Source organism: Emydura macquarii, unplaced genomic scaffold (genome assembly GCF_026122565.2).
Source record: "Emydura macquarii macquarii isolate MOO-44397 ecotype Brisbane River unplaced genomic scaffold, CSIRO-AGI_Emac_v2 contig_1253, whole genome shotgun sequence".
In the NCBI taxonomy this organism is placed as follows: domain Eukaryota; kingdom Metazoa; phylum Chordata; order Testudines; family Chelidae; genus Emydura; species Emydura macquarii.
Window position 1 is genome coordinate 2,752,663 of NW_027131390.1, and position 16,727 is coordinate 2,769,389.

Consider the following 16,727-nt stretch of genomic DNA (forward strand, 5'->3'; position numbering starts at 1 on the left):
TACACTCTCTCAAGGATTCTAGGAAAACCCTCTGCTCTTTGGTTATTTACACCCTGGCCCCAAAGAGGAAACACCATGGCTTTTTTATCTGCAAATAATTAAACCACTTGGGAAACACTGAGACTGTTGGTTGCTATTGCAGATTGATTGTGAGGACAAGCCTTATCGGCACAGGACTCTAAGTGGATTTCTGGATGCATCATTCTGTTCTCAGTTGGCACGTATTCCTCATGGGCAGGGTGAGGGCCCACTCTACAAGTCTGTACAAGCAATTTCAATGGCATAACTTGGAGAAGTTTCGATACTGGAGCTCCATCCACACTATTATGAAGTGTTATGCCGTAGGCCAGTCATCTTCTGCAGACACAGCTGTGGGGATTGCAGTGTTAGATATCCATATCAACTGCATCCTAACATGCTCCTCCTCTTTGAATACTGCTCACTAATCACCCACTTATGGAACACACACAGGGAGCAGCACTCAAAGAAAAAATGGAGGTTGCTTACCTGTAACTGGAGGTTCTTTCAGATGTGTAGTCCCTGTCTGTATTCCAATACCCATCCTCCTCCCCCGCTGCTTCCAATCTCTCTGGATTGCGGTAAGAGATGAAACTGGAGAGACACTCTACCCTTTATGCCCTCCATTTGGAGCATGTGGAGAGCAACTGACACTCTTTGCTACAAAGCTCTTGTCTTAGGCGCATGGAGCACATGAGTACCCATGTGTGGAATTCAGAGAGACACCACACATCTTGAAGAACCTCCAGTTACAGGTGAGTAACATATGTTGTGTGTTTATAATAGATATATCTCCCACAAGGCAATGCCTAGGTACCTTAGCAAGCACTTTTAGAATGTCAGGATTCACCCCCTATAGTCTCTTATGAGGGAGAGGATTAGCTGAGAAATTCATCTTTCAGCTATCCTATTGAACAGCCACCGAAGGAAGTTACTGCAACCACAACTTCCTGATAGATTCAAATTGAAGTTTTGAAAATAGATTCCTGCCAAAAGATGCCTTGAGTGGTAATGGAGATACTGTGCTGACAGCACAAAGTTCCATTGCACCCATCAGAATGCTCTCATCTCTCCTATTAGATTCATTAGGAATCTTTTCCAATAATTGCTGTTGATTAACTTCTGTATTATGATATTTTCCTGTAGCTGAGTTCTCGCTAGAATATTCCCTTGTCAGATTTTTATTACTTCCTTGATTGTTTTTGTCATAGAAATCTTCCATGCTGCATCAGTGTTCTTCCTTTCAGATTAGATTTAGACATACTAATGCAATAACCTTGTCCAGTTTTGTAAGATCTTCAGAACTCATTACTAAAAGAATCACAATGAATTCAAAACCAAAATAATCATCTGTTCCAAGCAAAATCATTGAGAAATGCATACTGCTGGAGCCAATGACTGACTAATGTACGCAGCTACGTTGTCTTGTGTTTAGTGTTCCATGCTGATCAGGATGATCCCTCTTCAAGTGATGATGAAGGAATGCCATATACACGACCAGTTAAATTCAAAGCAGCACACGGCTTCAAGGGACCTTTTGACTTTGAACAAATAAAAGTAGTGCAGGATCTTAGTGGTGAACACATGGTAAGTTTCATCATTTTGATATCGAATTCCACTTTGATTTAAATGAAGAGAATGTTTTCGCTTGCTGAGTGAGGTCAGTCTGAAATCCAAGTATATTGTCCTATTTTTTCCCTGTTCTGTTATTTCATAGAATCATTAAGACTAATTTTTTCTGTCTTATTTATGGATGAGATCCTGCAAATGAATTTGCCTGGACTCATCCCTACACCCCCAAGGAACTATTTGCAGGACATAGCCCTATGCAGCCATTAATGCAGTGCCATTCCTCCAGTTGGAAGAGTGCTATGCTGCTTTCTTATACTCTTGACTTGAGTGTTCCTGGGGGAACTGGAAAGCAAGAATCCCTTCCTCCCTTCCAACTTTCTTGGAGAGCCTTAGTGCCTGAGGTCAGCGTCCTACTTGTGTGCTAGTGGCATTGAATTAAGTCTTCAACCTAGCACTGCAATGCATTGGTACTGGCCTGGTTCTTCTAGTGTGCATATTGTAGCATAATGACTGGGGGCAGCACTTCCTTTTAACAGACCCTGTTTTCAGGTGCTTATAACTTTGCCCAACTTTAACTGGTTGGGCTGAAATTTTCCATGCTTGGTGCCTGCATCGTGGGGTTTTTTTTTTGGTTGGTTGGTTTGTTTGTTTAAATTCAGCCAAAATGGTCGTTTCCTAGAAAGCAGCTAGAGAAAAATGTTTTGCCCATGTTAAAATTTTGACACCTCTCCCCCCATTTTTTTTGAGAAACTCTGGCACCCCCATGCTTTGGAGCAGGGACTTGACATTTGGCAGGGGTGGCCTTCCTGTCAGGGATGTGCCTTTTGCCATCACTGAAAATCCACCCGAATTTGGCCAAGTTATAATATAAGCCTTTGAAAACTTGCAGCATGCACACGTTCGGTGAAGATTTGCTAGCACTTCTCAGCTAAGTACCATACTAGGCATGCTCCAGCCCAAGGCTAAGCAGAACTTTCCCTGTAATTGCAGCCTTGGGCTGCTGCAGACGGAGGTTGGGTCTGGGACTGGAACTGAGCAGGGAACCTGTCTTGCTGTGCTTTCAGTGACATATCACCCTAAATAGGCACCCAGGGAGCATGGAGGAGGAAGCTGTCTGATTCAGATGTAGAAGAGAGAAAATCTTGACCGTGGTAGAGAGGAATAGAGTGGGAACAGGCTAGTCGGATGCTCAGAGGAATGGAGAACCTACCTTAGGAGAGGAGACTTGCAGAGCTTGACTTACAAAACGCAGACTGAAGGGAGATATGATTGCTCTCTACATACATCAAAGGGATAAACACCAGACAAGGAGAGGAATCATTAAAGTTAAGGACCAGTGTTGACCATCAATAGGTTTAGGCTTGAAATAAAACCAAAGTTCTGGAGCAGCCTTATAAGAGGAGTAGTGGGGACAAATAACCTAACTTGTTTTAAGACTGAGCTTGCTAAGTGTTTGGAGGGGAAGGTGTGATGAGGCTGCCTGCAGTGGCAATATGGCCCATCCATGTCTGCTATTAGCAAATGTCTCCAGTGGCATGAGGTGGAACACTGGGTGGGGAGGGCTCGGAGAATTCTTTTCCAGATGTCTGACCATGGGTCTCATCCACATGCTTATGGTCTGACTGATCACCATATTTGGGGTCAGGAAGGAACTTCCCTTAGGTCAGATCAGCAGAGACTCTGGGGGGTTTTCACCTTCCTCTGCAGCATGGGGAGCGGGTCGCTTGCTGGTTTGAACAAGAGTAAATGGTGAATTCTCTGTAACTTGACGTATTTAAATCAAGACTTGAGGACTTCAGTAACTCAGCCAGAGGTTATGGGCTTATTATAGGAGTGGGTGGGTCAGGTTCTGTGGCCTGTGATGTGTGGGAGGTCAGACTAGATGATCATGGTCCCTTCTGGCCTTAAACTGAGACTGGAGGCTGGCAGGAAGGTGCGGGAGACTGGGTCTGGTAGCAGGGGGAAGTGGGATCCTAGAAGTCATTGGATGAGGGGAGCCCGGTACTGCCTGCGTAAAGAGACTGGAGGGAAGGAGCTGAAGGCATGTGGGCAGAACTGGGTATGGTTGGCCAAGGAGACTGGGATGGGGAATTCTGGAGGGGTGAGACTAGGATTTACTGGGACTGGGATGAGAAGCTTCAGGAGTGGAGATGGGGACTCCCTAGGCAAGGAGAAAGGAATTGGGATGAGGAGGCTGGGGTGAGCAGGAGATGGTGCAGAGGAGGTCAATCTTCGGTGATGAGGAATGAGTAGAAGAGTCTGCCCACTAGATCTGCCTCCCCTCCAGAGCCTGGCATGGAACCCAAGATTCCCAAGTCTCACCATGCCACTGCTGTCAATAAATGTTTGTAAAACCCACTGGCAAAGTGTGTGTCAGGATTACCCAGGGATAAGAACCTACTTTGTTCTCAATTACTCCATTAGCTCAAGCAGCAGAGGTCTGTGCAGTGGATCTAAAGATGCCATGTGCCTGCTGATGAGTCATGTGGATGTCAGTATGATGCCACATAATGGAATTGTTCTCTCAGTTTACTTTTTTAAAAACCTAGGAAAGTTGCATGCAAACTATGTTACAAGAGCATTATTAAGATTGCAAAGTCGAGCTTCAAAAGTTAGAAACTGTCAGAATTAAGATTAGGTACTCAACCTGAATTCAGTCCCCCATGCACGTGCATTATGATACGACCTCTAATTGTGCGACCAAATACTATTTTTTCCCCACAGGACCCCTGTCTCATTCAGTGCACGGGATGGAACTGCTCTGGAGATTAATCAGGATTGTCTAGTGGAGGGGGCTGTTGTCTGCAGGACCTCTGCTTGATTTGTTACAGAAGTGTAGTGCACAGGGCAGGGGACTATAGAAAGAGAAAGGCAGGTCTCATAAGGCAGTAAAATGGTGCCCTGGAGAATTGGATTCAATCCCTGCCACTGCCACAGAGTTCCTGTGTGGTACAAGTCAAGTCACCTAAACTAGACTTTTCACAAGGAGTCACTAAGTGTGTGATCTTCATTTTCTGGGTGCCTGACTTGAGATCCTGGGGTCTGAGTTGCAGAAGTGCTGTGCACTTCACTGCCACTGAGGTAGCTAGGAGCTGTGCTTTCAACATACGAAGTGCTATATAATACTAAGTATTCTGAAAAATCAAGTTGCAGGTATCTCAAATGGGGCACCCAAAGAGCTTTTGGCGTTAATCTCTCTGTGCCTCTGTAAAATGGGGATGATACCCACTCACCTCACAAGGGTATAACATTTTCACTATTGCTTGTGAAGCACTCTGATGTTTGTGATAAGTGCCACAGACAAGCTGATGAGGAAGTTAATAATTCTGTCGTCTTCGTGGGGTTTGAATAGTGTGCAGTACATAAGACATGGGGCCACATATTGAATAATGAGGAGAAAGAAATATATTGAATAGCTGCACTGTAAGTGAGCACTGGCCATCCTGTGCACTGAATGAAGAAGGGGTCCGGTGGAAAAAGTGGACAACCTTAATTCTGGTATTTCCTAACTTTTGGGTGCTTGACTTCACAACCTTAATAGAATGTTCTTTTAACATGGTGTCGTGTGTAGTAAGTGTAATGCTGTTGCAAAAAAAAGCGAACATGATTCTGGGATCTTATTAGCAGGAGTGTTGTAAGTAAGACACAAGTAGTAATTCTTCCGCTCTACTCCATGCTCATTAGGCCTCAACTGGAGTATTGAGTCCAGTTCTGGACACCACATTTCAGGAAAGATGTGGACAAATTGGAGGAAGTCCAGAGAAAAGCAACCAAAATGATTAAAGGTCTAGAAAACATGACCTATGAGGCAAGACTGAAAGAACTGGGTTTGTTTAGCCTGGAGAAGAGAAGACTGAGAGGGTACATGACAACAGCTCTCAAGTACATAAAAGGTTGTTACAAGGAGGAGGGAGAAAAATTGTTCTTCTTAACCTCTGGGGACAGGATAAGAAGCAATGGGCTTAAACTGCAGCAAGGGAGGTTTAGGTTGGACATTAGGAAAAACTTCCTAACTGTCAGGGTGGTTAATCACTGGAAGAAGTTGCCTAAGGAGGCTGTGGAATCCCCATCACTGGAATTTTTAAGAGCAGCTTAGACAAACACCTGTCAGGGATGGTCTAGATATCACTTAGTCCTGCCATGAGTGCAGGGGGCTGGACTAGATGACCTCTCGAGGTCCCTTCCAGCCCTGTGATTCTATGTCAATTAATATTCTCGTCAATGCTTCTGGCATGGAAAAGAGTACTTTCATTGTTTTGTTGTGAACTCTTCTTTGTTTTCACAGGGTGCTGTTTGGACAATGAAATTTTCTCACTGCGGCCGACTGCTTGCATCAGCCGGACAGGACAATGTAGTGAGAATATGGGTTTTAAAGAATGCTTTTGACTATTTCAATAACATGCGACTAAAATACAATACAGAAGGTACCTTTTCATATGTCACTGGCACTTTAAGAACATTAGAAATATATAGAGGTTTCTCTTGTATTTAAAAAAGGAAGTTCTTAGTTTCTAACTTTCTGGGTTTTAATCTGTATTGTAGGTCGTGTCTCCCCCTCCCCATCTCAAGAGAGCCTGAATTCTTCCAAGTCTGATACTGATGCAGGGGTATGTGTACCAAATATTGCAGGGTTTTTTAAGCAATGTGTTTTCCCTGTTTCTGTAATGCTATAGATTTGCACTGCTTTAATTCAAAAGATATGCCCCAGCTCTGGGGGAGTTCAAACTCTGAAAACTCAATTCTGCAATCTAATTCTGTTGCCTTCCTAGGGAGTTTCCTCTCAGTAAAAATGCAGGATTAGGTCCTATGGGATATAACTCAAACATGTATTCATTCAGTCAAAAGCTAGGATCTGAATGAAGATGTTTAGCCAGTGTGTGTGCATGTGATACAGGCAAGAAATAAATTAGAGTAAAACTAGGTAACTAGTTACAGTCTGCACATCTTCATTCTGATATGTTGTTAATTAAAGCTAATCCCTCAGTGGGTCTTTGAGCTGAATGCTGAAAGTGATTAAATACAGATAACTTTGAATTTCCTCACCTGGCAATTTCTTTCACAACCTTATTTAAAAATGAATCTCATGCTGTGTCCTTAATTCTCATTGATGGGGGGGGGGGGGGGACAAAAAACACAGGCGAGTTTAAGAATGGTGTATATTTATAACAAGTGTGTGTGCATATACATGCTGTTCCATTTATTTATACAGTTACATAAACTGAATACTGCTTATCCAGTAAATCAGAGAATTGACCTGTCTTAAATATGCAGTATGTATTTAGACAATGGCATTTTTAAGCTATTCAAATCAGTCAAGTGTACAATAGTAGGCATTAAAATCTTGTGATTGACAATTGAGTTTCTACCGCAGTTAGTAACCAGGTACACTGCAGTCACATTCGTTAATGCTCCGTTTCACGTTTTGTCTATAACTGCATTGAGAATGTGTAAAATCTTTTCTGAAAATGTATGCTAGTTAAAAAAAGAAACTGGAATGTCATCTTTAGGTAAATTCAGACCAGCATCATAGACGACGTCAGTGCTCATGTGGACGTTAGTTCTGAGGCCTACTTTTTTTATTAAAAGGTCCTATGCAGAAGCCAACTATTTTTCTTTTCTTTTTTGTTTGTTTATTGCTTGGAAAGCTCATGTGTCACTGTGGTTTCTAAACACTCATTCCCAATAAGCACTAGGAACCTTCATGTTTTTTATTTAGAACTTTTTTTTTAATGGCGGGGGGGATGAAATTGTAAAGCCAGTTAATGTTGTTAAAACACAACATCTAAAACCCAGGTTATGCATCCTAGAAAAGTTTTGATTCATGGAATTGCTTACCTGCCCTATTCCCCAGCTGTCATGAAAAGCACTGCAGTGTTCGACACTGCAATATCTTTTAGTATAATTGAACATTTGAGAGAGACAGCAGAATGTTGTGCTTTTAGAACAGTGTACCTGTAAATTCAATACATTGCTTATAGTGCCATGTAATTTACTTTGAATGTTGTTCAAGTAACTGACATGAATCATTTTCTTCTCTAATGCTTGGTGCTTAAGTTTTGTATGTATGCTCAGATATCAGGGGCACGTCTGCATATCAGAAAGCAGTAGCTGTGTGTTCCATTACCTTGGTGTTTTGTTGGGTTTTTTTGCTGCATTGATTGATTTTGGTATATTTATATCTGATAGATCTGCAGTGGAGCTGATGAAGACCCTGATGATAAAAATACCCCATTTCGGCAGCGGCCATTTTGCAAATATAAAGGGCATACAGCAGATCTCCTAGATCTCTCATGGTCTAAAGTAAGACACCTTTGGTGCAGACTATATTGAACTTCCCATTTTTTCCCCTGTTTTGCTGTATTCCTTTTCTTGCACTTGCCACTGGCACTTTGTATCTAATCAGTGAAACAATTGATTATTACTCTATAGATACAGGCATGGCCCATCCATGAATTGGCTGATAAAAGTCTAACATGCTTTGTAGCTGGTTTCTTCTTTTCTCAAATAGAGTGTACAGCGTAAGAACACAGTCTCTCATTCTAGTCCTGCTGTAGTGTTTAGGGGGCCAGATTCTGAGCTGGTGTAAATTGGCATAGTGTCATTGGAGTCAGTGAAGCTGTGCTGGCTCGCTCTAGATGAGGATCCAATCACAGAATATCCGATGCCTTCAGATTGGCCATCTCTGTGAGTTCTAGCTGTGTTGTCTGTCTGTCATATCTAAAATGTAATCTTAGCTGGTGGTCTGTGAAGGGCTTATTGCATGCTTTTAAAACATATTATGACACGGTCTGTATTTACAGGAAGCGGAGTCCATTTGTAGCTTTCCATCTTTCATATGGTACTTAATGTCCTGCCTCTACTGACTGCAGTTCGATTATTTGAAAATGTTGTTGCTCTTCCTCAGTCTCCTATATTTTTAAAAAATAAAGAAACTTGAAAACTGGTTATTTCAAACCTTTTAGCCTAGTCACTGAAGAACTTAGTCTACACAGAGAGGAGTCAGGAATGATTGTTACTATTTTTCAGAGGTTGACTTGCATTGGTTGAATGAATATAGTTATGACAGCTGATAAAAATCAAGTTTTAAATTCTTGCAGTTGAAAAAAATGTCCTAAATAGAACTAGGTGAGTTATGTATTCAGTACTGAAATAACTTTGGAAAAAAAATGAATTTGGGGTGGGAGAGAAGGGGAATTTCCACTGATCTGTGATGTGGTTTCTGCATTGTTGCTATTTTTGTCTTCAGTACATTCCACTGATCTTGTGCAAATTGTATAGTCCTCGAAGCCACTGCTGTATGTCTACAGTTAAAATGAGAGCATTACCCTACCTTCAGTTTTAGATCATGAATGAAACAGTGTATGATATAGAAATGGTTTGCAAATGATTTTCAAAATTCTCCAAGAAATGTAGGATACTTAAGAAAATAATTGTAGTTGGTAGGTGCCTCTGCTAATTATTCCATTTAGTAAGCTAGTTGCTGCAACTATTGTCTTTTCAGCCAAAAAAAAAGTATTAAAGTAACAATGTTTGAGCATTAGCATTTTGTGGGGGGTAAGCTTTTCATTGACACTGAGTTTCTACTGGAGTGCTGTTACCTGGAAATCAGTGTTATAATCTGATCAGGAAATGTTAGATACCAAACTGCATTTGTGCTGTGTAGCAGTATATTTTATAAACCTTTGAATTATTTCATGCAATTTCTTCCACAGAACTACTTCTTGCTTTCTTCCTCAATGGATAAAACAGTCAGATTATGGCACATATCCAGAAGAGAGTGTCTCTGCTGTTTCCAGCATATAGACTTTGTCACTGCGATAGCTTTCCATCCAAGAGTAAGTAACAGTCTACTCTTCCATATGAATAGAGGGGAAGATTTTTTTAAAGGGCATTTAGGCACCACTTATTAACTTTCAGACTTAAAAATTGACTCAAAGTTGGCATGAGTGCTCTTTGTGCCTCTTGAAAATATTCCCCGTGTCCTTAAAATTTTGTCCTGAACACTAGTTATTGCTAAACCCTGGTCCCTGGAGAGTATAACCATGACTGGCTGACATGATGCAGAAAATGAATTGTTCTTGTCTGCACTGACCACAAATATATGGCCAGTATTGCATTAGCTAATTTGACTTTTTGGCTTTTTTTTTTTTAAAAACAAACATGAAACATGATAAAGTTTCCTAATGTTGACAACTGAGAGGGAACAACTTGCAGCACCTTCTGGAAACTCATCCTAGCAGCTTATGAGCTTCATCCAGAAGGAGCTGTGTCCAACCAGCCATAAAAACATTAGTCCTTAATAGGGGATGATCAGAGTAAAGAATGGGGCCAACATTGCACCTCTAAGAGGGACTCTGAATTACTTAGACCATCTTTGAATAGAAGATATTGATGATGTTGCTAAATTTAAAAAATGCTAGAGGTGTTGCATTGTACATTAAATGATGTTTCAAATAGTATTTGTGTCTTAATTCTGTTAATTGATTTGTCAGTGAACTGTTTGGGATGAAAGATTGGGGTGGGGTTTCCAGGATGTATTCAGAGCATACAAATCCTTTTACTCTACAGCATATGGTATCTGCCCTTTTAGGATGACAGGTACTTTTTAAGTGGCTCACTAGATGGGAAACTCCGACTTTGGAACATTCCTGACAAAAAAGTGGCATTATGGAATGAAGTTGATGGGCAAACAAAATTGATCACAGCAGCAAACTTCTGTCAGAATGGCAAATATGCGGTGATTGGCACATATGATGGCAGATGTATTTTCTATGACACAGAGGTAAAAAGTTCTGTTTTGTTTACTGAGTTGATAAATATTACAGACATGGCTTCCATTTATTGATAGGACAGTTTCACTTCTAACTTGCATTGTATTAGGTGTAAACAACTTAGTTTAAAGCCTTTCCTACCATTCATTTACAGAAACATAAGCTTTCTAAACAGTTAATATTTTTCCAATTCTAGCAGTCTTATTGATGCTGCCTGCAGTTTTACATAATACTTTCCAATAATTAAGAATCTGTTTAACTTCTCTCTAGCACTTGAAGTATCATACGCAGATACATGTGCGTTCTACCAGAGGACGGAACAGAGTTGGAAGAAAAATTACTGGCATTGAGCCCTTGCCTGGGGAAAATAAGGTATTGTAATAATATATAGTCCAGACAACCTTTCACTTGCATCTTCAGCACGGTGTTAGTCTCAGATACTCAGAATTCTTCCATGGGCCTATGCTAAAAGGTTTTTTTTTCAGAGGTCCTGGACACACTCTGCCCCCACTGACTTGTGAATAACACTCTCTGGGCACTACTGTGATATAAACATTTGCTAAGATATAGTTCAGATGATGATATGGTACCACAATCACAGCGGTGTATCTAGCTTGTTTCCTATTAATTGGGTTTATTTTTGGAAAATTTGCTGATTGTACATATGATTTTATACACTTTACCTGGAAACGTTGTTACACATGACTCAGAAGTTGCTGTTATAGAGAATAATTTACTTTCAGTGTTTCCATAGTGGGTCCCCTTGTTCATCATAAGAGAGAAATATGCACAAAGTCAAAACTGGAGTTAGGGGACAAACTATCATGAATCAATGTCTTGCAATATTATACTACAACATACTGATCTCAAACCGACAGAAAATTCTCAGCTGCCAGTAACTTCTGCTCTGCCAAGGCTCTGATGTTATGCTGGATGAACTGGCTCTGGCGTAACTGTAGATCACCAGCTAATGTGATTGGTCTGGATCTAGGGTACAATGCTGTAAGGGAGTGCAGAAACGTCAGACGTCTTTGGATCTGGATTGTACAGTGTCATGCTCTGGTTAATCAGTTGGGTTTTTGTGGTGGTGGTGAGCTATGCATGAGCTTCCAGAAGAGCACAGGTGGAACCTTATCTAGAGATGGTGAGTCCCTCTGCCCATTATGTTAAAGATGACCTGCTCATATGAGGGGTGTTTCTGTCCTTCAAGAAATATCTTCCCTCTGTAGTTTAAGGATATAATATGTAACACCCACTCCAAATGAACTTTATACAATTAAATTAAAACCAGAATAAGGAAACCCAATAAACATATGGTAATAGCAATAAATCACACCAAGGACTGTTACAATTTGTTTGCACTGATTGGTAGTTGACCACTTCTACTTCACGGTGCGCACCAAGGGTCCAGTGGTGTACCCACTTTTTCAACATCTCATTGTGGCTTATTGCTACACTGCAGATCCTGCTAATTTCCATGATGGTGTGAAGGTGCTAGTGAGTTGAACTTGTTTCTGTCCTCTTTTTAGTAGTTGCTTTCCCATGTATCTTTTCTAATATTTCCTTTTTAAATGTGCACTTAAATCCTTGATCTTGAAAAGTGTGACAGTGAAGGTGCAAAACAATCTCATGAGCAAGTAAACAACATTAAATCACTTACGTTGTCAATAATTGGCCAGTCTTACTTGGAGTTACTCCTGTTCTTCCAGCTATGTCATGTGAATGGCATGACTCTGCTTTTCGGAGGGACCATAATTACTGAACAGCCATCTCCTTGTTGTTGTAGGATACCTAGCAAGTTTCCAAAATCTCCCGTACCAAGTAATGCAATGTCCTTTGGTCTGCCGTACATAGATCTGTATGAGCTGTACTTGTCAACTTTAATGTCCTGTAAAGTAACGAAATCTTATTTACATACACATTTACTTATTTACAGGTTAAATCCCAATTATTCAAATATCCCAGAGATAACATTTGGATAATCTGAATATCAAACAAAATGTATTCCTACATTAACATTAGATGCAAAGGACATATCTGAATTTAAAAATCAGGGTTCAGTTAATTGGAGTTTATCTGTACTTTGCATGAAGGGGCAAGAGAAAAAGTAAATATGAATACCACTAACCAGCCAGTAAATCTGGCTTAATCTATCCTTCAGTAAGGAGGGAACTAGGCTTTCTGAAATCTGGAGTCAATACAAGTAGCTAAATATACTGCCCTGGTACAAAATAATAAAGGAAATTTTTTTTGAAAAATGTCCTTAAATTCCCTAGGTCTGTTTGTTAGTAATTTGGTGTCATTCTCTCCCACGTTTTCTTGAGACAGTCCAAGCCTGAATGGTTTGTTCAAGAACTTGTTTATAACAGTTAGGTTTTCCGGTCAGGGAGCAGAAACAATACCACGTGACTTGAGCGAACAGCATACTTCACAGATATCAAAATGGTAGCTATGGAAATTCTGCCGAGTTACCTATTGATGCCAATCAGCAAGAAACCAGATTAAACAGCTGCATCTTGCACTATGCCTGAAGGGTTCCAGATCTGAGCATGTTACTTGGATGCTTTAAAAGCATGAGAGACGGAGAATAGAAGAGCACCCAGTCACAAAGCTAAAGTAAACATGGCTTCCTGTGGGAACTCATCTCATTCAAGTTCCCCTTTTTAACTGCCACGTTGTATGGTGAGAGGAAACTCACAGGCCAGACACACGTGCTCAGTTGCTGATATAATGGTTAATAGAGTGCTGAATTGCCTCCCTCCCTCAGGCTTCTCCACTTCCTCCTTTCTCAATCACTGCGGTCAATACCACCATTCTGCCTGTCACTCAGGCCCATAACCTGGGTGGGTGCCATCTTTGATTCAGTCCTCACACCCAGGCTGTGTCTAAATCTTGCAGATTCCTCCTGCATAACATCTTTACAATACAGCTTTTCCTATCTATCTGCAGAGCCAAAGCGCATGTTCTGGCTCTCATCTCACGTCTCAATAACAGCATCCTTCTCTGGCCATGACACATGCAATCTTGCCTTGTTCATATCCATTCAGAATGCTGTTAGAGACCATTTTCATAGCCCGTTGTTTTGGCCATATCACTCCTCTCTTTAAACATCTTCACTGGCTCCCCGCTCTCTATCTGATCAAACATAAATTACTTGTCTTCGCTTTCAAGGCCCTTCATGGTCAGTCCTCACCCTACTTACCTCTTACTACTGAGCAGTTGACTCCCACCTCCAGTCAGCCGAGGTTGCCAGCCTCCATCTCCCACTTGTTCAGATTTTCAATCAGGCGCCTTTGTGCTTTCTCCCATGCTGCCCATCACGCTTGGGAAGAGCCAGTCCTATAAAAATTCCTCCTACTCCTGTAAACATTTGCAGAGCTACCTCGTTAACCCCCTACAGATCCCTCCTTAAAACTCTCCTTTGACGTGATCCAACAAAAAACTTGATAGTGGTTAGGCCACTGGTGTGCTGAGACTGCTGCCTATCATGCGGACCAATACTGACTCATTGCTTCCTTGTGCTCCCCCCATCTGTTGACTCTTGTCTTATACTTAAATTGAAAGCTCCTTAAAGCAAGGGTTTTCTCTCTGTCCTGTGTTTGTACAGCACCTAGCTCAATGGGGTCCTAGTCCATGACTGGGACTCCTAGGCACTAAAGTAACACTATTTATTTGGCTTGGTCCCTAACCAACTTGGGTGAGGAGGTCATGTATCTCTTGTTTGATATGACAAAAACGTGGAAATGTCATCGTACCAGTTTTTCTGGGACAGATGTATGTGATAAACAGACTGGCACTTACTTTCCTCCTTAAGTACCTGGAAATTCTGCTGCTTTGTGGTTTGAATGAGCTATGATGATCTGTTGTGTATGCTGCATCGTTTGCTAAAGGTTTGTGCTTAGTGTAATTTGCCTTTTTATATGAATTTTAAATTTGAAAGCTGTTTCTAAATGTCTGCAACATTTTTGTTTCACTTCTAGATACTTGTGACATCAAATGACTCCAGAATCAGACTGTATGACCTAAGAGATTTGTCCTTGTCCATGAAATACAAAGGTTATGTCAACAGCAGCAGCCAAATCAAAGCCAGCTTCAGGTAAGAAGTGGAAATATGTAGAATGTGTTACAGCAACACACTTCGTGGATCTCCTAGAACTCTGTTATGGGTAATGTACAGAATCCTCTGGTTGGAGGATATCTGTATGTAACCTAATATGATACGGAGCAGCCTGAATGCTGGTTTGCTAGAAATCCCACGGGAGTTGTGTGGAAGGGGAGAATACAAACCCACGCTGCAGGCAGGCGTGGCAGAGCTGCTCAGAGAGAGCTCTCATGGTTTATCTCTGTCCCTCACCAGCACCATTACTCCCAGTTCTTGAGTCGTGTTCCATCATTAATCCACAGCTGGCACCGCACAGGCTCCAAGCCCCTCTCAGAAGGGTGAAGCTCTAGGGATGCTGGTGAAGCTCTAGGGATGGAATAAGCTCTGTACTTAGTTGCGAGGGTGAGGAGAAAGAAAAGTTCTCTGAGGTTTCTTCCTTTAATGAAGAACATGTCTTTGAGGCTGCTGATGTCTTGGTTCTTCCTTCCCCATCTGTTGTAGGGAAGCAAAGGGCTCTTGACCGCTGCTAATGCCACCACCATCAGCAAGTTGCCTGCATTTCTGAGTGGGAGGAATTCTTCACCCACCAAAAGCTCATTGGTGAGGGGAGAAATGTTTGGCCCAGTAAGCATAATATACTCTCCCTGACTAAGCTCCTTTGAGCTTCTGACTCCAGTCAGGCATGGAGGTGTCAGCTTCCTACTGAAAACCTGGGGAGCCTGCAGGAAGAAGGGGGGCCCTTTTTACACATACCATACCTCAGGGGTTCCCAACCTTTTTGGCTCGAGGGCCACAAATATTGTTTTTAGAACTCTGAAGGGCCACCTGTCTATCAGCTAATAAAAAATGTATTGACGTATGCAGCGTTAAGGACTACGAATCATTCCATATTTAAAGTAAACGTTTTGATGCTACTGTGCTCATTTTTACATTCACTATTTTACACCCACAAATCACTCTCAGTATGTCATGCACTCACAGACAAAGCACTAGTGTAGATGAGGAACTGTCACTACACACTGAAGCACATGGCCTGGCAGCTGAGTCAACGGTGGGTGACCTGCCCAAGTGCAGACCAAACCACAAGGCACTGATTTGTAGGGTCCTGCCCCTCCTCAAGCATGGTGGGTCTTGTCTGCTCCGCCAGCAGCGCCTTCCCCTAACCCCCTCACAGCCAGATGGATGGAGTTCAGCGAGGAGGCTGCCTCCTTGCTGATCTCCTGTGCCCCTGGCTGCAGCAGGGAAACTGCACAGGTCTTGTAGCCCCACGGCAACGTGCTCTGCCTGGGTCCTTAGGCAGCGGCTCCCTTCTGCCGCCAGCGGGAGGGGAGCAGCAGGCCACTTTGAAAGACCCTGCGGGCTGCAAGTTGGGAACCACCGCCATACATGGTAGTCAGGCCAGACACAGCCCTTACCTCTGACGGCCAGATTCTGGGACTAGACGACAAGGGAACGATCACTTGATGGTTGCCCTGTTCTGTTCATTCTCCTTGAAGCATCCGATAACAGCCACTGTCGGCAGACAGGACACTGGGCTAGACGGACCATTGGTCTGACCCAGTGTGGCCGTTCTTACGTTATGGCTGCTTAACCCAAAATCTGCACTGGGATTCTTTTCTCACACTCAGCTGCCAAAGAGGAACAAGTGTACAAAAATTCCAGGTATCTCTGTGGGAGAGGTGGTGGTGGTAGCGGGGGAGATGTTTACGCCAATAGGTCTGTATGTTGTGTAAAGTTCAAATATGCTTACATTTAAAAACCAAACAATGCAGCAAGAATATAGGGGTAGCATAGTTAGGTTCTCAGTTTAGGAATTGCATGTACTACCTTGACTGTGCTCCTGTATATGCATTATGGCAGTCTGTCATCATATGATCACAGACTATTTCTCAAATGGCTGTAATTTTTGCCGCCTTTCATACACAAAGTTTGTGCTTTTAGGTACTGGTCTGTTTGACAGACCATAAATATCTATATTGTATGGTAAGCTGCACTGTCACTTGTATCTTGCAAGGTGCTTATTTCAGGTTGCAGCCAGAAGCAGCAGAAAAACAGCACAGTGCTTTCATATGAAAGTGATTTACTTGTCACTGAGAGTAGTAAACTAGGATAGTGTAATCCCTTCCAGTTGCAGTAGCAGCAGGACAGTAACTTCTTTGCAGTGGCACAAAGTTGGGCTTCACAGCTATCATTTTCAGTTGTTGGGGAGCATTTTGTGCAGAGGAGGGTGGCTAGACATCTGCCGTTGTGCACCTAAGCTAAGT

The 16,727-nt window shown here is 42.1% G+C and overlaps 1 protein-coding gene across 2 annotated transcripts in view; it reads left to right on the forward strand.

The window, feature by feature from the left end:
- Nucleotides 1–16,727, forward strand: part of WDR44 (WD repeat domain 44) — a 51,294-nt gene that overhangs the window by 31,407 nt on the left and 3,160 nt on the right. For both annotated transcript variants that reach the window (XM_067548004.1, XM_067548005.1), the window contains exons 10-17: nt 1,454–1,605; nt 5,876–6,014; nt 6,133–6,197; nt 7,777–7,890; nt 9,303–9,425; nt 10,181–10,372; nt 10,632–10,733; nt 14,342–14,457. In XM_067548004.1, coding sequence (XP_067404105.1) covers nt 1,454–1,605; nt 5,876–6,014; nt 6,133–6,197; nt 7,777–7,890; nt 9,303–9,425; nt 10,181–10,372; nt 10,632–10,733; nt 14,342–14,457 — 1,003 coding nt within the window. The remainder of the gene's footprint in view (nt 1–1,453; nt 1,606–5,875; nt 6,015–6,132; nt 6,198–7,776; nt 7,891–9,302; nt 9,426–10,180; nt 10,373–10,631; nt 10,734–14,341; nt 14,458–16,727) is intronic.